Below are 22,730 nucleotides of genomic sequence, written 5' to 3' on the forward strand. Positions count from 1 at the left end.
CATCCTGCTAACATGTTTTTAGAAAGATGCTAATCATGTTAATATAATGCTAGCAACATGCTAACATGATTAGCATGTTGCTAGCATAATGCTAACACCCTTAGCATGCTGCTAGCATGTTTTTAGAAAGATGCTAATCATGTTAGCATAATGCTAGCAACATGCTAACATGATTAGCATAATGCTAGCATGATGCTAGCATGATTACCATGTTGTTAGCATGTTTTTAACAAGATGCTAACATAATTAGCATGTTTGCTAGCATGATGCTAACATGATTAGCATGCTACTAGCATGATGCTAACACAATTAGCATGTTACCAGCATTATGCTAACACATTTTTACTAGTTTGTGTCATGTTTAAACCCTAAGCTAATCACTATTAGCATGTAGCTATTCACTGATAGCATGTGTAGCATGTTGGAAGTCCAGTTATTAGCATGAGTCAAAAGAGCCAACCGCCATGTCTCTATGATGCTCTGATGCAGAGATATAGATCTTGCAAAACGGTTGCTAGGGTATTCTGTTTGGTTGCTAGGCAGTGGCTTGGCAGCTGCCAGTAATGATAAACCAAAGGCTGCTTGCCAGTATGAATGATATAAACCAACCCCCATGCCTCTATGATATTCAGATTTGAAGATATCCCTCTTTGCTTTGGGTTGCTAGGGTGCTCTAAATGGTTGCTAGGGCGTGGCTATGAAGTGTTTCAGGTGATTCGTGATTGGCCGTTTGCTGCCCCGAGTCAAATGAGCCCACCCTCATGTTTCTATGACACTCCTATCCAAAGATATTCATTTGATCTTTTTCAATGGAAGTCTATGGAACTTGTTGCTATGGTGCTCTATATGGTTGCTAGGGCGTGGCTTGATAGCTTCACAATGAACCTGAGACACTGATTGGTTGCCTGAGTAAAATGAGCCCACCCCCTTGTCTTTAAGACATTGTGATCCAGAGTTATGTTCAATACAAAATCCCTATGTAATTTCCCATAGTAGGAAAAACACAGTACTTCCTGGTTCATGGGCACGGCTTCACCATAGTATGTCTATGGGGCAACTTTGGGCAGCTCTTGCGCCCCAGGAGTACAACTTACACCCCATTTTGAGGTATGGTCTGAGAGAGCCTATCAGGCTCTTCAAACGTGGTAACCCACATGTTTCTATGAAATTCTCGTTAGGAGCTATTACTCATCAAAGTTTGTCCCAATGCAAAGTCTATGGGATTTTTTTCGCTACTTTTTCGCCCGCCGGATGAACATCGTACACTCGATCGCTTATAAAAGTCATAGCACACCTGTCCTCAATGAGCCGGTCGATTTGACACCTCATTCATGGGTCTATGACAAAAACTGCGGGAGGAGTAGCGCGCAGAAATTGTGTCCAGAAGAAGAAGAAGAAGAAGAATAAGTATGCAGAAGAATAAGAATGGAGCTTTGCCTTTGGCAAGCACCATTAATAAACAAATTCACTTTTACCTCTGCACATGCAGAAACTGGATTTGTTTATTCTAAATGACATTGAGAATGTGACAATGTTCAGTGTTAGTTCTTTCAAACATTATATATACACTGACAGAATGCTTTAATAAGTCTCTGATGTCTCCAGAGTTTTATCTCAAAATACCCCACAGATAATTTTTTATAGCATGTTAAATTTGTCACTGAGGGTGAGCAAAAACGCTCCATTTTTGTGTGTGTCCCTTTAAATGCAAATGTGCAGCTGCTCTGAAGAAGAGGGCTGAGTTTCAAGAGCTCTTGTTAGCAGTGCCTCATGCAGACTCACTGAAAATGTCAGAAACTGTTCAGTCTTTTATGTTCAAACCGGAGTCGGACAATGATGACAACATGTAGAATGCAACAGGATGTTTCTGAATGTTTAGTTGATGAATTTATGTAGCTGATGTGGAGTGAACTATCTTAAAGTCATTGACTAGCATATTCTGTGATGATAATCTATAAATGCTAGCTTGATCCAGAGAATATATGCTGCATGAAGATAGAACAGGTATAGTTTAGTTTAATTACGGTTATAACTTATATTGTCATCTTGCTTTTATGGTGCGTATAAAAACAGTCCGCATTAGTCCATATAAAGCCTCCCCAAAATGATCAATCATAGGTTAACATCTGCTCCCTCTACACACACACACAGGTTTGTTTTGGTATCAAAGTGAGGACATTCCATAGACATAATGGTTTTTATACTGTACATTCTACCCCCCTGCACTACCCCTACCCAGTGCCGCGTTAAGCCTTCGCGGGGCCCTGGGCTAACGAACGCAAAGGGGGCCCCCCTCCCCCTCGACATCCATAATCGCGCGTCTTATGCGAATGAAGATTTTAATATGAATAAGATATCAATTTAAAACATGCGGACAAAAATGGTAAAAACATTTCTAGGATGGATTGACAAAAACAACAGGCTCATATGCGCTCCTCCATCATTATGACTTTGCATTGCTGATCTAAAAATGTAAAAAATAAAATTTAAATTTAAAAACGGCTTTTTACCAAGTCCAAGTTTAAATTCGACCGATTCGACTCTGGCTTTGGAATTTCAGAATGGTCATAGCATCATTTCAGATGCGATGTGTCCGAAGATTATTCTAGTTAATTATTCTGTCACAGACTTTTTTAATGCACGTTTTATACCTAATAAATGTACTATTAGTTTATTCTCTAAATATGTTTTCATCACGTTTTATGTGCATTTTATTTCGTTGAATAAAAAGTATCCACCCCAACGAGTGTACGAGTTACATTTATTCACTTGTTCAATATCTTAAAATGTGCAGATGTGGCCGTTTTTTTTTTTTTTTTTTCAGAAAACCAATACAACTCGTTTAAAATTCTGTACCAACATTACTGCATGCATAAGTTTCAGAAACCCACCTTAAAAATGACGGTCAAATGCAATAGATCATCGTTAAGACATTGTATGGACCCTTTCTTTGTCCATTTACTAATGATTTTAGTAGTAACAACATAGATAAGCTTTAGCAAGTTATTGACAACATTATTTCTATTATGCTTCATTTTTATGAACATGCACACGGCTTCTGTGTCGCGCACAGACGCGCGTGCTAAAAGTATTTGGCTGCGGAAAGATGCGTTCGGCGTGTGCACTGCGCACTATCTAGTGGACTTTTGTTTTCAAGCACTCAATTCACTTTCGCATGGGCTGTTGTACAGTACACACACGGTCCGTGCCATCACAAAAATTGGGCTGCACGCGGACGGGGAGCGCGGACGTCTGCGAACCCTCCTGATGACGAAAATTACGCGATGCGAACGCCCGAAGTATACCTTGGTGTTAAGCATGTAATAGCGGGCCACCAATCCACCCATATGCACGTGCATACCCAGACGCTATGCACACTGTCCTGGTTGTATTCCTGCGTGCGTGTCCGCTGCGCGCCTGTGACTCTTGATTCGGGTGTGACAACGATGCGTTTTAAAACGCAAAAGAGGATTGTCTCGCGGGCCCCCCAAGTGTTCGGGGCCCTGGGCTGCAGCCCATGTTGCCCATTAGGATAACGCGGCCCTGCCCCTACCCCTAAACCTATCCATCACAGAAAACATTTTTACATTTTTATTAAAACATTGGTTATGTATGTTTTTAAAGCTATTTTAAATATGAGGACTCATGAAATGTCCTACCAGTGTAATACCCATGTCATTATACAAATTTGCATCCTCATAAATCACAAAGTAGAATTAGAATTTAGAAATGTTTTATTGGATTCAACATACACTGTATTACACGTAAACTTTTAGGCTACAATGGCCATTTTTTTTCAGAAGCTGCATCTGAATTGGTATTTAGATAGCCCATACTTGCGGAGCAAAACATCAAAAAAAAAAATAAATAAATAAATAAAAAATAAAAATCTTCAAAATATCTTCTTTTATGTTCCACAAAATAAAGAAAGTCATACATGTTTGAAATAACATAAGAGTGAGTGAATAAACATGTAAAAAGAATTTTCACTTTTGGCCAAACTATCCCCAACAATGCTCTAAATAAGAAACTAAAACTGCTAGGTGGCAGTAAATGTCTAAATGAGTAAGTTGAGTCATTAATTCATTTGGTTCATTCAAATGGCTGAATCATTGAAGTAAAAAGAGGGTGCATCTCATTTGTAATTTTTGCATCCTCATTTCCTTTCCTCATGTCTTAGCTCCACTCCACCCCATGCAAGGGAAGGATGTGTCTTCACTCATGACTCCTCAGGAAGCTTCCTCGTGGTGCAATTGGAGAATTGAGAAAAACCCAGTAAATGGCTCTCTTTATAAATGGGCCATTGAATCACTGATTCACCTGAATGATTCGCTCAAAACTAGAAACATGCCTTGTTTTTTTCTATTCCAAAGCAGCACACTGGAGCTGTCCATCTGCAGACCCCCGAGATCTTTTCCATTTTTTAACTAGAACCAGTGACCAGCGATAAAGCGCTGACCAGTCCAAACATCAACAGTCAGGGTTGGTGTGTACTCTTATCTCTTTCAAAGTTTTTTTTTATTGATATTTACATTATAAATCACATATAACAATCCCCCAACCCTCACCATCGAATAACTAACATAGCGTCCATACTGCCCATTAATTCAGATAGGAATTGTAAATAGAAGAATCAAGCATACATGTATAAGTCAACATACATCAACCTCCAGCCATATATAAAAAGAGATACATGCACATACACTCGGAGAAAAAAAAAAAGGGGGAGGCAATAACAGGGCATTATTTAAACAGACTTATCAACATAGTCAATAAAAGGGTGCCACAACTTGAAAAATTGTATAATGAATACCTAATTTTTTCAAGGGAGAGACAAGACATCATATCACTAATCCATTGAGTATGTGTGGGTGGGAAGGGATCTTTCCACTTTAATAGTATCGCTCTACATGCTAACAAGGAAGAGAAAGCAAGGACTTTACACATAGACCCTGACAGCCACAACTCCTCTGGAGCTACTCCAAATAATGCCACCAGAGGTTCTGGCTCAAAACTGTGTTTAAGAACCGCAGAAAGGGTGTGAAATATTGATTGCCAGAAACGCTCTAATTTGGGGCATGTCCAGAACATGTGAATTAATGATCCCTCATCACATTTACATCATTTGCATATGGGGCTAGTACCAGGAAACATTTTAGCTAGTTTAACCTGTGTACTACTTTGAACTGTATAAGTGAATGGCGAGCACACATTGACGATGACTGGACCTGTTTGAGAATACAGTTCCATGTTTCTTCAGAAAGTGGTCTGTCAAGGTCTTCCTCCCAAGGTCTCTTTATGTTATTTAGAAAGGAAGATGCCAAATTGGTCATTAAATTATAAATAATGGAAATTGAGCCCTTGGCTACTATGTTACATGAGAGGAAATTATCCAAAGGATTTTCAGAAGGCATCACTGGAAAGTCTGATACAAGTGACTTAACATAATGCCTTATTTGCAAGACTCTAAAGAAATCTGACTTAGTAAGACCAAAACGTAATGCTAACTGTTCAAAGGAAGCAAATAAGTTATCAATAAATAAATCCTTGAAACATTTTATCCCCTTGTCAGACCAATTCTTAAATGATCCGTCTAGCATTGAAGGTGAAAAAAAGTGATTACTGGCAACAGGGCTAAGGAAGAGAAGGATCCAGAAAACCAAATGATTTCCTGAATTGAGTCCAGATTCTCAACGAGTGTTTTACAACTGGGCAATCAGCCGGAGTACAAGAGATGGACTGTAATTTATTTGCAAGAAGTGCTGGAAGGGAAATTTGCTTGTGGGCATTTATTTCCATGTCCACCCAGGATGGTCTATTGGGCAATAGGTGATAATCCAACCAATACAGTATGTTTCGTATGTTCGCTGCCCAGTAGTAAAACTGGTCCCACTTTATATTAAGTGGCCTTAACTACTATGTACTTACATCAAAAAAATAAGTACAGTGTACTTATTGGGTTCATATTGAATTGCAAAACACTTTTGCTGCTTTTGAGGTGGGATACGGGTAAGGTTAGGGAAAGCTTTGGTGGTATGGGTAGGTTTAAGGGTAGGGGTAAGGTGTAAGGGATGGGTCAACAGTGTAATTATAAATTTAATTACAGAAATTAATTACAGATGTAATTACATGCAGGTGTTTTTAAATTATAAGTACAATGTTAAAACATGTATGTACACATTAAGTGCATTGTATCAAATGATTAATTTAAATATAAGTACATAGTAGTTAAGGCCACTTAATATAAAGTGGGACCATAAAACTTAAAGTTAGGTAAGGACATACCACCATTGCTTCTAGACCTCTGAAGGTATGCTTTATGCAGGCGGGGGTGCTTACCATTCCAAATAAATGCAGAAATAACAGAGTCTAAGGATTTAAAAATGACAGGGGAATAAATAAAGGTAAACAACAGAAGGAGCACCACCATCTTAATGGAATTAATGCACCCAATGAGAGAAATCTTTAAAGGGGACCATTTAGAAAGATCTTTCAAGAAGTATGCCAAAATTATGTTTAAAAAGGTGTTTATGATGGCGAGTGATACAGACCCCAAGATAAGAGAACTTATTTTTGACTAGTTTCAATGGTATGTTGGGGTGGTGTACATAGGAAGTATTGAGGATTGAGAAGAATCCAGTAAATGGCTCTTTATGAATGGCCATTGAATCATTAGTTCACTGATTCGATCAAAACCTGAAACGAAACTCTGCTGGGTGCTGCTCGGCGATGCACAACAGTCCTGCTGTGGCTTTACAGGTAATATTTTAGTTTGCATAATTGAGCAAAAATGTCTAAAATACAACATGATATTAACTTCTTAACTTAGCACTCGCGCTATTCATGTGAAATGTAAGATGAACTACGCCAAGTCTAGGGCGGGTGCATTAAAGGGTTAGTTCACCCAAAAATGAAAATAATGTCATTCTACACCCGTAAGACCTTCGTTCATCTTCGGAACACAAATTAAGATATTGCTGATGAAATCCGAAGGCTCAGAACACTGCTTCATGAAGCTTCTGAGCTTTATGAATCTTTTGTTTCAAATTAGTGATTCGGATCTCCTATAAATGACATTATTTTCATTTTTGGGTAAACTAACCCTTTGAATAATTGTAACGTGTTATTTTTTCATAACTAATTTAACATGTTAAACCGACATCAATGTTCCCTCTAATTTTTTTTCTCACTGAGCAAAACTTTTCTCTGTTGAGCGCACATTTTAGCCACCTGAGCAAAAACATACTTTATATCAGACCTGTACAATGAACGTAAACGCACACACAAAAAAATGGTTTTATCATGCAATCTAAATTAAAGTTAACATTTAACTTTAATGTGCCGTTTCTATTTTATTCGACCCTTGATGTAACTTAGTGATTTATTAAATAATATGTTTGAAAACAAGCAGTTCAGTCACTAAATTAAGCACATTTTAGGTTACTTGAGATTTTTCACATTGCTGTATTAACTGTACCAGTCTTTACCAAGAAATTCTATTAAAAAATAATTTCTGTCCTCCTGCAGGACAGTTCAATTCTTTATAATAATATAATTATTGAGCAGTTACAATGATGGATTGGGACATCCATAATGTGTTTTTGTACAGTCAATTATTAGCAACAGACAGTGTTAAACCATCAAAATTACATGTTTATTGCTTATGAATTTCCCAGATTTTAGGGAGGTTAAGATTTTTCGTGGCAAGGAGCCCCAAACAATCCCCTTGTGAGATCAATTTTTTTATTAGGCTTACATTATAATATAATATTTAAGCAATTAAACTGATATACAGTATTATATCAGTTTAAATGCTTCCATTTGTTTTAATATATTATATAGTGAAAACAAACTAAAGCATTTAAACAGATCTGATAGCTAAATATTTTTAAGAAAAGTGAACGTTGACTCTTTTATAGTTATCTAAACATCCCTGAAACCCACACCACCACCACCACACACAAATCTATTTAAACTGAGGTATATCACTGATGTATTTTGAGTTTGCAAGCTACACTTGTGGTGGGTGTGTGATTGTAAGGGTGCTTTCACATTAGCACTTTTGGTGCGCACCCGGGTTCGACTGACGTCAGAGTTTCTTGAAGCATTTATCATTCAAATCATTTTTTTTATTCAAAGTAAAATACATTTGTATTGTTTTGCCATGTTTTAAGGATTTTTTTTTCTTTTGGGGACATGATTTTATGCTGTAGAAAGGTTCATTATAATTGTTTTAGTTTTTCATTTCCCTCTCAATGCTTATGCTAATTGTCTTTACACAGTTGCGTGGTCATGCCTAACATTAACCTCCTAATATTATGTTAGCCTCCTAACCATCAACAATGACACAACTGATCTACTTGCGTCTATGAGAACAGAAAAAATTGAGTCTCTCCTGACAGTTTTGGGGGTTCCAGACCTTCCTGTCTCTATCCAGAGATCCACAGCGCTGATTCATGGCCGGGCACTGAAGCTCCCCCTCCTCAGACCAGGCCTTGTATCCAAAATCACCTCCATTTACCCAGAACCAGTGGCCGACCAGAAAGCGTAGACCAGTCCAGATGTTAACTGTCTGGGCTTCTGTAGCCATATTCACGGCCAGTTCCATAATTGTACTTGCGCTTAGACTAGCCAGGCCAGTGTTGTTTTGTGTGCAGTGATCCAGAGCCTCTTCCCATGTCTTGTTCTCCAGGACCAGCTCCAAGTCCAGCATACAATAAAATGGCAATTTTTCATTGCAATCAAAATCATGCAGTTTAGCATTGGATTTTCTTACAGCAACACAGTTTTCACCCGTTTTGATTTCTTGATTAACATCCCATTCGTTAATTGTTGCTGGTGTACCATCAGACCACTTCCACTGTGAGTTTTGAACATCTCTCTGAAGCCCACAGTAGAAAAAGTCCTCTTTGATTTCTGAGTTTTGACAGAAGGTTTGTAGGTCCTGACTGGTGAAAGTGGACAGGTAATCATAGTTTTTTCTGCAGTACTCTTGTGCATCATTCCCATTCATTTTATCTTTCACATAAATGTGTTTTCTGTAACTGGAGTTCAGTCCAAAGAGATTCAAAAAAAGGAGTACTGTGACAAACGTCTCCATATCCGTAGATGATCTCCCAATCCAGACTTAGTAGATGATAGGAATGATACTTCACCTTTATGGTGCAGACCAATGAAATACCTAAATAAATTGCATAAACAAATCTTTCTACCAGCAAAGGAAAAGGCCATTCCCCCAAGCAAATTTAGAAAAAAAGAAAAAGAAAATGCAAACTTAATGCAAATATTTCTCAAAAATATTATAGACCAAAAGTAGCAAACTACTTTTCGGACAAGGCAGGACAGAACTGATCCTCTGGGGGACATTGAAGCATTACAGCAGTAAACATAAAATAGATAAGATATTATTTAAAACCAATATAAAATAAATGTGAGAGAAACTAATAACATGGCATGATATGAAATGTGCAATAAGTTACTTGATTACTTTTTAATGCAAGGTTCTCTCTAGAAGGTGTGGGTTGATAAGTCTTTAACTCAATATAAACCTTCAAATACTTGGTCAGCATTTGCTGTAGCAGTTTGCAGCTTGCTTTCAGAAACCCTCCACTTTCCCCAGCTCCAGCTGTGGGATATGACATTAGCATTGTCATTATCATGCCAAACACTCAGGGAGTTGTCATGACAAAAAATAGTTTTATTTTTAGGGCTGTCAAATGATTAAATGCGATTAATCGCATACAAAATAAAAGTTTGAGTTTGCCTAATATATGTGCAAGTACTGTGTGTAATTATTATGTATATATAAATACAAACACATTCATGTATATATTTGAGAAATACTTACAAGTACATGTATTTATTTATATTTTTATAGAATTTGTATTATATATAAATACAAATATTTTGTACATAAATAACAAAATTCTCTTAAATATATACATAAATTTGTGTGTATTTATATATACATAATAATTACACACGGTACTCACACATATATTAGGCAAACTCAAACTTTTATTTTGTATGCGATTAATCGCGATTAATCGTTTGACAGCCCTATGAGAAAGCATTACAACTGTTGTTTTTCTTTTTTCTTTTACAAAACCAGAAAACAAAAACAACAACAACATGTTGACATTTATGAAATTTGCAGTAAGAGAAGGTGAACGGTCCAGAAAAGAGCCCCAATTTTTAATTTTTTTTCAAAAGTCTTTGATGTTTTGTTAAGGATGGATCGATTTCCTTTTTACTTACCTTCATGTCATTTCAAAACTGTATTACTTTTTTTGTGGAGCATAAATAAAGTTATGTTTGAAAAACATTTAAGAAAATGGACTGTCATTGTATGGACTATATGATATTGTTTAGTCATAAAAAAGAGAGACATTTTTCAAATAATCTTCTTTTATGTTTCACAGAAGAAATTCGTAGAGATTTGTGGGTGACTAAAGTTTTTTTTTTTGGTGAACTATCCCTTTAAGGTTGTCCACATTGAAGAACTGGAAGAGATTTAAATTTGAGAGGCAAATCAGATATGCAAATAAACTTTTCCAATCTTGTCGCAAAACCAACTGAGGGGGAAAAAAACAAATGAATGGGACTTATTCAGTATTTATTTGTTTCTTCAGCTTTCCTTGCTTACTATTCATCTACACCATCACCACTTTCAAATGAAAATTAGCCCAAGCTTTACTCACCCTCAAGCCATCCTAGGTGTATATGACTTTCTTCTTTCTGATGAACACAATCAGAGTTATATTAATAAATATCCCGAAGCATCCGAGCTTTATAATGGCAGTGAATGGAGGCAATGAGTATGAAGCTCAAGAAAGTGCATCCATCCATTATAAATGTACTCCACATGGCTACGTATTCAACTTCCATATTCAACTTACGAAGAAAGCGTAATGCCTCTCATCCTATTCCTTCCTACTCCTTCCGTATTCAACTTATGAAAAAAAACATAAGTTGAATACAGAAGGTGGTCTGGTGGAAGCTACTTTATAATTTATTAAATATGGATATTTTAATTACACAAACGCATCACTTTGCTTTAGAAGGCCTTTATTTACCCCCGGAGCCATGTGGAGTACACCTTTATGATGGATTGATGTGGATGGATGCACTTTCTTAAGCTTCTTACTCATTGTTTCCCGTTCACTGCCATTATAAAGCTTGGATGCGTCAGGATATTTATCAATATAACTCCGATTGTGTTCATCAGAAAGAAGAAAGTCATATACACCTATGACTTGAGGGTGAGTAAAGCTTTCATCTTAAAGTGAACTAATCTTTTAACAAGCATGTTGTTAGACTTTTGTCTTTGTGTAGATTTGCCTAAAATGTACCTATTTGTGTGAACACGTAAGACTCTCCACTTTTAAGTATTAGATAATGGTAAAATCTTTAAAAAAAACATGATTTAAAGGTGCTAAAGAGGATGTTTTGTTTTATACATTTTTGCAATATTACTTGAAACTGTCTTTACTAACTGATAAAAGACTATTTATTAGGTGCACTGAAAGTAATAATATTAATATACATGATCTGTGCACGAGGTAGGGCCTTAAAAACATCAGCCAACCGTTTATGCGATGATTGGCCCTCTGGCTTGTCAATCACTGCCGTGACGTTCCTTGTGAGAGAAGAGCGCGGCTGCGATGTTGCATGCAATGTTTTGCAATGCAATGCCGGTGGTAAACACTCGTGTTCCAATACTCGTGCACGAGTTTTGGGAGGTGTTCCTTCGAAGGAGGGGGGGTTGTTCTTTCCCATGCGCTCATTTCAAAAACTCAGTAACAGTCTTTGGTTTCTCATTCGACGAAAAGATCCTCTTTAGCACCTTTAACAAGCAATTCAGATAAATTCAGATAGGACTGAAGGTTGCATCTGAAATACAAATTCCTCCAAATATGTAAAAACAGTGATCTGCTTTCTTCATTTCTTTATCTCTCCATTTATCACCCCATTATGATTTACTTCCTTTAGCATGGTTTGCTATTAAAATGATTGCGCCATTGGTAATATTGTTGACTCCTTTGATAAATTATTTTTCCTAATTCGTAAGTCACTTTGGATATAAGATATAATTTCGGTTCCCCCTTTTAAGAATGTTTGTTGTGGCTTAAAGGGTTAGTTCACCCAAAAATGAAAATCAAAATCACCCTCATGTCGTTCCACACCCATAAGACCTTTGTTAATCTTCGGAACACAAATTAGGATATTTTAGTTGAAATCCGATGGCTCCGTGAGGCCTTCATAGGGAGTAATGACATTTCCTCTCTCAAGATCCATTAATGTACTAAAAACATATTTAAATCGGTTCATGTGAGTACAGTGGTTCAATATTAATATTATAAAGTGACGAGAATATTTTTGGTGCTCCCAAAAAAAAAAAAAAAATAACGACTTATATAGTGATGGCCGATTTCAAAACACTGCTTCAGGAAGCATCGGAGCATAAATGAATCAGTGTGTTGAATCAGCTGTTCAGAGCGCCAAAGTCACGTGATTTCAGCCGTTTGGCAGTTTGACACGCGATCTGAATCATGATTCGACACGCTGATTCATTTGTGCTCTGAAGCTTCCTGAAGCAGTGTTTTGAATTTTTTATTTTTGGCGCACCAAAAATATTCTCGTTGCTTTATAATATTAATATTGAACCACTGTACTCACATGAACTGATTTAAATATGTTTTTAGTACATTACTAGATCTTGAGAAAGGAAATGTCATTGCTCCATATAAAGGCCTCACGGAGCCATCAGATTTCAACAAAAATATCTTAATTTGTGTTCCGAAGATTAACGAAGGTCTTACGGGTGTGGAACGGCATGAGGGTGGGTAATTAATGACAGAATTTTTGGGTGAACTAACCCTTTAACGGTTAGAGAGTCGGACTAGTAAACAGTCTCTTTACCGGCAGGATAGGTGGGGGGAGTGAATGAACAGCGTTCTCTTCCACTCTTATTACCAACAACTGAGGTGTCCTTGAGCAAGGCACCTAACCCCCAATCTCTCCCTGAGCGCCTCAGCAAAAATGACTGCCCACTGCTCCAGGTGTGTGTTCACGGTGTGTGTTCAAGGTGTGTGTGTGTTCACGGTGTGTGTGTGTGTTCAATACTCACTGCTGTTTCTGAACACAAATTCCGAGTATGGGACACTTAATTGCATGCACAAACAACTAAAGTAGGTGTATGTAAATAACTATATGGTTTGATTGTAATGTAAATGTAAATGATTATAATTTAAGTTTTATTCACACACTTGCAAATAGAAATTTAAAATCAATTTGAGCTATTTTTAACCAAAAAAATCACATAAATACTGAAATAAAAAATGTCATTAGAACTGCCAATCTATTACAAGTAATAAATATGAAATAATCAAATAAAAAAACAAAACAAAACAACTAAAACATAGGCTATTGACTGAGTAAGGCTCGTGCCATATGACACAAACATCAAGCACACACACGTTCCCTCTGTAGTGTGTGTTGGGAAACCCAACTGTTAGGTCTGCCCTCTTGACGTCAGAGGGGGAGTTCTGTGACCAGAACTTCCTCACACATTTAATTTTGCCCAACTGCTGTCTTATATTGTCTCATCACCACGGAAGCTTGGGAGGAATGAGGTAAATATCAGTATCGTTTAATCGACGTGTATTGTTTGCATCATTCCGTTGTTAATGTCGGTCTTCCGCGCGCAGCCTCACCAAAACATTCTGTCTTTTCCTTATCTTCAGAGATCAACACATAGTTGATCTAGTCGATAAAAAAATATCAGATGGGGCTTTTGTTGTTGTTGCTAGGATGCAGCATTGCACAAATAAAATTACAGCTTTGTATTGAGCCACTAAAATAATAATTATAAAAGAAATAAAACAACATGTCAGATTCTGAAAGCTTCTTGGGGGCGCTGACCTAAAGTTCGGGACGCGTTATAAAGCTTCTGTTTACGTAGAAACTTATACAAACTTTTAAACGTTGTTTTTAAGATGGGTTGCGGTAATTACCAAATCGTTATTTCGAGTGTTGAAATCACTCACCAACAAAAGTCGCGATCTCCTCAGGACGTAACCATAGCAACGGTGCACCATTGTCGCAATGACACTGACAAGTCCTGTATTATGGATTATTTATTTCTGGATAATTTTCTACAGGAAAAACTCTGCACAAGAAATTGCATAGTTATTTTCTTTTCATTTCTGTGTAAGTCTATTACTTGCAAATGTGATCTTTTGCAGGTTTAGCCTCAGTCTCACATACCTCTTCTCATACAACTTGCTTCAGTTCTGTGGACACACATGGATTTTCGCGAACATGACAGCAAGATTTCTCTCTTTTGGGGAAGGTAAGCAACAGTTATGAGCTAGCATTTGAAGTGTCTGCTCATGTAAATAATCTGGTATGTTAAACAAACACTTTATTTACATCTCTCGCATGTGTACCCAGATGTGGTTAAAGATATAAAGTGGTTGTTAAGAGTTGTGGTACAACCAAAACAAAACACTCTTATAGGAAAGGGCTCGACTTCCACTCACATCAGCGCGAAACAAATTACTTAACATTTTTTAATGGATATAATCTACTGAAAATACTTGTATGGAAGGACTGTTCTTAATGATTGTTGTTTTATTGCATTAAATAATCACAAATTCTGTGTTCTGGTCTTAGATGCCCAGGCTGGCACCTTCTATTTTGTAGGTGTTATGATGGGGGTTTGTCAGCTTCTGTCTTTGTTAGAACTGTTTCACATAGCCGATGGTTTTGAGGAGTGCAGACTTTTCCCTCGCTTTATGCAGGTAAAACATACAAACCACATTCATAGCACTAATGTAGAAGCCCTGTACTTATTAATTCAGGTAATAGTACATAGTTACATGTACTGCTATTGTAAAGTGTTGCTAATTTGCATAAATGTTTTTTTTGCTATCTCACTTTAAAATCTAGTTCCTGTTTTTGTGTGTGTGTGATGTTTTAAAATATTTCTCAAACTGTTGCCACAAATCAAGATTTAAGGAAGTACTTTTTTTTCGAGAGAAAAAAAAAGTGTGTCTGTTTCAGAGCTATTTTAAGTTGCGTAATTTTTATTTACATGATATATATTACTCTTTAACGCCATTTTCTGTTTACAGGTGATGGAGAGAAATGTCCTTCTGTTTCTCCTCATCAGTCTAGAAGAGTTTCAGAGTAAACCAATCGTGTGTGTGCAGTTTTATCTGTGGAATATACTGGGCCTTCTGAGGTTTGTGTCTTTTATGTTTGCATACAGGCTTCTGTGAATAATCATCTTTATTCAGATACTCTTTATAATAACATTGATAAACACCTAACGGTAAACTCGCTAAATGTCTCGAAGACCTAATGTAGGTTTTTGAGCAGCGTATACACTCTTAGAAGAAGGTTATTGTGATTTTGCAAAGTAACATATTTTGCAACATATTTTGTCATTGAGTCTTAACCCTAACTTATCCCTAAAATCACATGGAAATGAATATGTAGAAGCACATAACCCTGGCTTTAAGCCTAAATCTGATATAAACTGTAAACTTGTCACTCAAATCTGATGGTTGATTGGAATATTGTTGTTCCAGGATCAACAAAGATTATTGACCAGGAACATGTTGTACTTGGTGAAATCACGTTCACCCTTGGAAGAAAATGTAACACTTTAAATTAGGGAACACACATTCACTATTGACTATAGTTGCTTATTAGCTTGCATATTACTAGCATATTAGCTGTTTATTAGTACTTTAAAAGCACATGTTAATGCCTTATTCAGCATGACCGTACTCTACATCCCTTAACCCTACCCCATACCTAAACATAACCACTGCAACAACTACCTGCTTACTATCAATAAGCAGTAATTAGGAGTTTATTGAGGGAAAACTCCTAGTTAATAGTGAAGATGTGTTCGCTAATCTAAAGTGTTTCAGAAGAAAAGGATCTATATTGAGCCTTAAAGGTTTCTGTCTGGTGCTTCATACAGTATACAGAGCCTTTAGGGTTTCCATCATGGGAGCATTTTATGGATTTAGTTTTAATTAATTCATTTTGTTTGAAATGATTTTTCATTTTAATTACATTTTATGAATTAAACATCCTGTAAACCTACTTTATCACTAGAAAAAAATTGAAATAACCTGTAAAACTAAAGTATTGTGCAATCATTTAAGACATTTCTTCTTATATGGAACCTTTTTGGAATAAAATATTCGTAAAAAGTAAATCAAAAACCCTAGGGCTATATACAGAATCCCACTGAACCTTTTTTCTAAAGCCCTATTTGGTTAGGATTACTTTCCCTGGAGAATGTTAGAGAAATTTGTGTTTCGTAGGCGTACTTTGTCATTTTAATCCTGTCTGCCATGTCTGTGTTTTTCTCAAACAACCTCAGTAAAAACTCCAAGGCAAATTATCTACTGTTATTCGGCCGAGCAATTACAATAGGGTCCTCACACCATCGGTGCTCGGGCCCTAATATATAGAGCCCAATAGCGGAAACTGCAAAGATTGTAAGGCCCGCCCAATCAGCCCAACGGCGGTTTCCCACCGGGCGGGGAAGGTTTCTTGCATGTTCGGTCTTTTCAGTGTGGCAAAATAGTTTAATTCCAATTAAACGTTTATCTGACTCCATTTTATTATGACCTCGAATTTAGGTTTGAATGCCAATTGATAATTGACAATTTATACGATAATTTATCTATACATTTGATGATTCTATTTAACTCTTTACTCTTATTGTACTCGTTCATTCGGATTCCTATAACGCTTTGAGTCTCGCACCGGCCGGGCATACGATCTCATACGCACAATCTCGTCAGTCTTGGTCATTAGACAGAGGCGATGACTAATATTCTAGAGGCCGTACCCACTTTGCTCATTCTAGAATACGTTTATTTAGTCCCCATAGATCTGTACACACACCGAATTAAGGTAAGATTACTTTAACTAGGGGCCATGACCATTACCATAAAATCAGGCTGACCAATTTAGCTTCCTCTAGTGGTAACTTTACATAATCACACAGTGGTTTACCCACAGACACTTAGTTAGAATAATCTCACCATAATCAGGGTCCCAGACTGAGTAGTTTACACCTTTTGGGGACAGAAGGCCATTTGCATGAAAGACCCTGTGAAGGTGGACACACCCATTACAGAGAGCAAAATATCTCTAAAATCTTTAAACCTTTATTACCTTCTGGTTTACTTCTGTGGGAATGAGACCTTTGTACCAGTCGCACTGAGACATTTCAAATGATACCAAACATGTATAATGTTCTGTGATAACTGTTCACATTAAACCATATAGATTTTGGGTGAATTTCAGGTCATCTTTGCATGTAGAGAGAAGAGGGGGTGAAGGAAGGGAGATGTAGATTAAGGCATTGCTGAGGTGTGATCGAGTGTGAGAGTTTGAATGTTAATTTCCTTTGTTTTCTCAACGAGTAGCCCTTTCTCAGTCCAGACAGTCCGGCATTAGTCTTACAAGATATTTTTAATATCAGTGTCAGGTAAGATACTTGTCTAGTAGATGACTAGTTCTGTTGGTCATATTTTGTTTTGTTTGTCCTACAGGTATCCACATGAGTTAATTTGCCTTTCAGGCACACCATATTTTAAAATGCTATGGTTGCATCAAACTCTGTCCGTTCCAGTTTACTTGCTGTCTGCTGTCACAGAAGGTACAATATCATTATGATTACAATAATATTATTTTAGATACTATGGCAATTTGAAAAAAAAAAACATATTAATCTTTCACATATTAATCTTTCCCAATGTTGGATGAGGATCAGATAGCTTTGGACATTTAATTTGTCAAAGTGTGGTTTTGGACGATACATTTTTGGTGCAAATACATTAAAGTAACTTGACATTATCACTGAAGACCAGCAATAATAATTTTCATTTTGATTACATAATAATGGCAATATATACATGTCAAAGTCAGACATGCCCCTTTGCCAGCTGTGATGCCTGGTTACTGGTTTAAACTTGGCCCAGGTTTGTAAAAGATTTTTGGGTCAGCACACCTTAAAGGTGCCCTAGAATCAAAAATTGAATTTATCTTGGCATAGTTGAATAACAAGAGTTCAGTACATGGAAATGACATACAGTGAGTCTCAAACTCCATTGTTTCCTCCTTCTATATAAATCTCATTTGTTTAAAAGACCTCCAGAAAACAGGCGAATCTCAACATAACACTGACTGTTACGTAACAGTCGGGATCATTAATATGTATGACCCCAATATTTGCATATGCCAGCCCATGTTCAAGGCATTACACAAGGGCAGCCAGTATTAACGTCTGGATGAGCACAGCTGAATCATCAGACTAGGTAAGCAAGCAAGGACAATAGCGAAAAATGGCAGATGGAGCAATAATAACTGACATGAACATTGATATCATGATATTTTTAGTGATATTTGTAAATTGTCTTTCTAAATGTTTTGTTAGCATGTTGCTAATGTACTGTTAAATGTGGTTAAAGTTACCATCGTTTCTTACTGTATTCACGGAGGCAAGAGCCGTCGCTATTTTCATTTTTTAAACACTTGCAGTCTGTATAATTCATAAACACAACTTCATTCTTTATAAATCTCTCCAACAGTGTAGCATTAGCCGTTAGCCACGGAGCATAGCCACAAACTCATTCAGAATCAAATGTAAACATCCAAATAAATACTATACTTACGCGATTAGACATGTTGCATGACGAACGCTTTGTAAAGATCCATTTGAGGGTTATATTAGCTGTGTGAACTTTGTTTATGTACTGTATAACTGCACTTATAGTCGAGAGCTCGGGAGGGCAGCGAGCGAGAGATTTAAAGGGGCCGCTTGAATCGGTGCATAGTTAATGATGCCCCATTAACTATGCAAAAAATTAATTAAATTAATTAATTAAAAAAATTAATTAAAAAAAATCTATGGGGTATTTTGAGCTGAAACTTCACAGACACATTCAGGGGACACCTTAGACTTATATTACAACTTTTGAAAAGACGTTCTACGGCACCTTTAATAGCTTCAACAATTGATTGCAATTTAAGTTTAGAATACAATGAACCAATTAGAACCCAGTTTAGGTCAGATAGATGCTAATGGTGGATATTTTGATGACTCGAAAATGTAAGTTTTTTCTATGTATAAACTGTTTATGTAATAAAATATGTTTTTGTAGTTTGTGTTGTCCCTTATCAGTGCCAAATTATCACAACTTTAAAAGGATAATTAATATATATATATATAATTGATTATTTTCAAAAATCCTTTGTTAGGGGCATTCGGACTGCATATGTTTTCACCTGGTTGGGAGAAATATGGAAAAAAATAATAACAGCAACAGTATACATATGAAATATAAGATAATCAATGCTTTATTTTTACAAAAATACATATAGTATATAATACAATAATACATAAAAGTTTCTTTATTGAAGTTGGTAATTTAGCTTAAATTTTGCTTTGCACTGCTAATTAATTCAGTATGTATGTACAGTAGCATGCATATATAAACGACAAACTTTTTTTCATCTGTAAACATCTCTGCATTTAAGGCATTTTTCTTTATAAAGATAATGTCAAAAAATCAATCAAAAACACTTTTCTATTTTTTAGTGTCTTGCCATAATTTTCAGCTTGAGTCCTGCTGTCCTCTAGAAATGATTGATGATAATAATGATAATTGTAAATTCAAACAACACAATTTATGCTTTTTTGTAATTCTTGCTATGTCTAAACAAGTTTGCTGACATTTACATTGCTGTTACATCGTACATCCCAAATTGTTGCTTTAACACAGGAGCACAGTCGTGTCTGGGCCTGCACAAATCATCTTAAGAGCTTCATTTAGAATTGGAAGCTGATCTAAGCCAGCCGGAAATGAGTTAGCACACTTGTCTTAAGGAGAGTGTGTTGATGTAGAAAGGGTTTGTCAGGAAACGTGTTGAGAAAGCCTGATCCTGCTGCAGCATGTCCAACTGTGATAAAGAGGCACTGTGCACTTCATTTAACAATACAGAAAAATGAGCCTCATTAGGGTTAAGTATTTTGCATAGCTTTCAGTCACTAACCACATTCTCTTTTTGTCCTCTTTTTCTTTAGGAATAAGCATTGTACATATGTTGCCATGCTGGTCTGAGTCTGAAGGAACAGATTCAGTTCAACTTAAAGTACCTTCATCACTGTACATTTATTCCCCATTTATGCTTGTGGCTTGGTTACTACTTCTCGTATTAGGTAAAATAATATGATGTGCCTTCTGTGCACAGTGGCCTAGAAAAGTACAATTGAGCCACACTTAAAAATGTCTGAATTTCAATGCATATGAAACAAAAAAAAAAAAAATGTGGCATATCAAACTTTTTTGTAATATCAATTACTTTTACCAAAATGTAACCACAGGCATAGTTCATCACATTAACAATGAACTTGTTTAACAACTAGAAAATACTAAGATTAGAAAGTCATATTTTGTTATCTAATGCAATGACATTCATACATTTTTAAATGTGGCTTAAGTATCTAAACCAGAGGTGTCCAAACACTGTTTAGCTCCATCTTGCCTCAACACACCTGTCTTGAAGTTTCTAATGTGCCTAATAGGCCTTGATTAGCTGGTTCAGTTGTGTTTAATTGGGGTTGGAGCTAAACTCTGCAGAACAGTGGCCCAGCAGGAGCAGGATTGGACACCCCTGATCTAAACACTTTCAGGGCCACTGTGTGTATATATATATATATATATATATATATATATATTGTTTAGATTTGCTCATTTAAATTAGCATGTAGCATAAATGTGTCAGCTGATTGTCATCTCTGTGTTTTGAAGGATCCAGTTTAACATTACTACTCTTGCTGAAGGAAAGGAAGGAGATTCTGGCCAGCTGGAATAATAAACTGAAGAAAGACTAACCAAGAGAAGAACAAAATATCAGTACAGGCCATCCCATTCACCAAAGCCAAATTCTAACCTTAGGAGTATTATGTTAGTGGAGGAGTATATTGCTGAATTGTGTAATGGCAAATCAAGCAAATTAATCAATTAAAAGTATTAAGAGCTAGTGACTAAACCTCAAACTGGATCATCAAACTGTCCATAAAATCTGATATTTCTGTCCACCTCTATCATAAATGAGGTGCTACATTTTGGACCATCTCTGCTTGTTTGCAATACAAGGGTAAATAAAGAACTTGCTCTTTGAATAAATACATTGTTTTCTTTATTCAAGAAACACACACACACATACATTTTATATATATATATATATATATATATATATATATATATATATATATATATATATATATATATATATATATATATATATATATATATATAAGATGGTCTGGCAGAACGTACATATAATATTACTAGGCATAAAGTTAAAAATATTGTCAATTTGTAAAAAAAAAAAAAAAATATATATATATATACAATTCACTGTTACTAAAAAAGTGGTGTCAGGACATCTTCAGTGCATGAGTCAAATGAACTTTTTTGTCAGTTTTTGATTCAATTATTCTGAATTATTCTGAGTGTTTTGCATTATTCAAACATCTTATAAGTCCTTGACAGAATCCTACAAATTGAGGTGGGAATGTCACCAGACCAGTATTTGACGCACTAATACAAGTTGCTACATTGTCTCTTACACAGTGAGACTATACCGAACATCTAGTGCTGCAAGCAAAGAAAATAATTCCAAAATAAGTTAAATCAGCTATAAAATTTTATAATAATTAATATTAAATAAAATAGTTCAAACATTATTATTTACAAATCAGTTTTCGAGACTGTATATGCATTGAAAAACTCTGTTACAAGAGTGTTGCTAGGGATCTAGTACACATTACACAGGTGAACATATTGGCATGCATTTTATATGAGCTACTGAGCTACTTTGTCTGTAAAACTGGCTAGAGTTTCAGGAAAAGCTTATGTCATAGTCAAAGAGTTTGATTTCATCATGATGTTCAGCATTTACAAGCAAAGCAAAGAAAGTAAATGTTTCTGAATGAAGGACTTTGCGAGAAAATCATATCTGCTAACCATCAAAGATTAATAGCTTCCTCTATCGTATCCCTTGTCGACGCAGAGAAAGTCGAGTCTCTGCTCACAGTCTGTAGGTTTCCAAACGTTCTGTGTTCGATCATAAACTCCACAGCGCTGATTCATGGCAGGACACTGGAGCTCTCCATCTGCAGACCAGACCTTATAGTCGAGATCTTCTCCATTTACCCAGAACCAGTGACCAGCGATAAAGCGTAGTCCGGTCCATACGTCATCTGTATCGGCTGCTGTGCTATTAATCTGTGCTTCTACCATAATATCATCTGAGCTTATTATGGCCAAGTTGATGTGGTTTTGTCTGCAGTATTCCAAGGCCTCTTCCCATGAGCTTTCCTGCTGCACCAGGATCAGCTCAAAGACCGTCATGCAATAAAATCCTAGATGCCCAGAGCAGTTGCTGTCACACAATTTATATGTGCTTTTATTGACAGCGCCACATTTTTCATGATCATTATTTGGTTCTCTATTGTCCCAAAACGTATTTGTCGCCTCCACTTGTTAATGTCTTGACCATCTCTCTCTAGTCCAATCCAAAAATAATCCTGTTTAATTACAGGATTGTTAGAGCGCTTCTGTAAATCTTTACTTCTGACAGTGGACAAGTCACCATAGTGCAGTCTGTGCGTCTTGCCAGGACAT

The 22,730-nt window shown here is 36.3% G+C and overlaps 1 protein-coding gene and 1 pseudogene across 1 annotated transcript; one reads left to right on the plus strand and one right to left on the minus strand.

Annotated features, from left to right (window-relative positions):
- Window positions 1-13,505: 13,505 nt before the first annotated feature.
- hacd4 (3-hydroxyacyl-CoA dehydratase 4) lies at window positions 13,506-21,212 on the plus strand. The gene is made up of 7 exons (XM_067399688.1): window positions 13,506-13,634; window positions 14,247-14,353; window positions 14,677-14,804; window positions 15,138-15,247; window positions 17,589-17,695; window positions 20,123-20,257; window positions 20,850-21,212. The coding sequence occupies exons 1-7, from the start codon at window positions 13,630-13,632 to the stop codon at window positions 20,930-20,932; spliced, it is 675 nt and encodes a 224-aa protein (XP_067255789.1). The 5' UTR covers window positions 13,506-13,629; the 3' UTR covers window positions 20,933-21,212.
- An 822-nt stretch (window positions 21,213-22,034) lies between these two features.
- LOC137030151 (snaclec purpureotin subunit beta-like) lies at window positions 22,035-22,730 on the minus strand (annotated as a pseudogene).

Source organism: Chanodichthys erythropterus, chromosome 11 (assembly GCF_024489055.1).
Source record: "Chanodichthys erythropterus isolate Z2021 chromosome 11, ASM2448905v1, whole genome shotgun sequence".
NCBI classification, from domain to species: Eukaryota; Metazoa; Chordata; class Actinopteri; order Cypriniformes; family Xenocyprididae; genus Chanodichthys; species Chanodichthys erythropterus.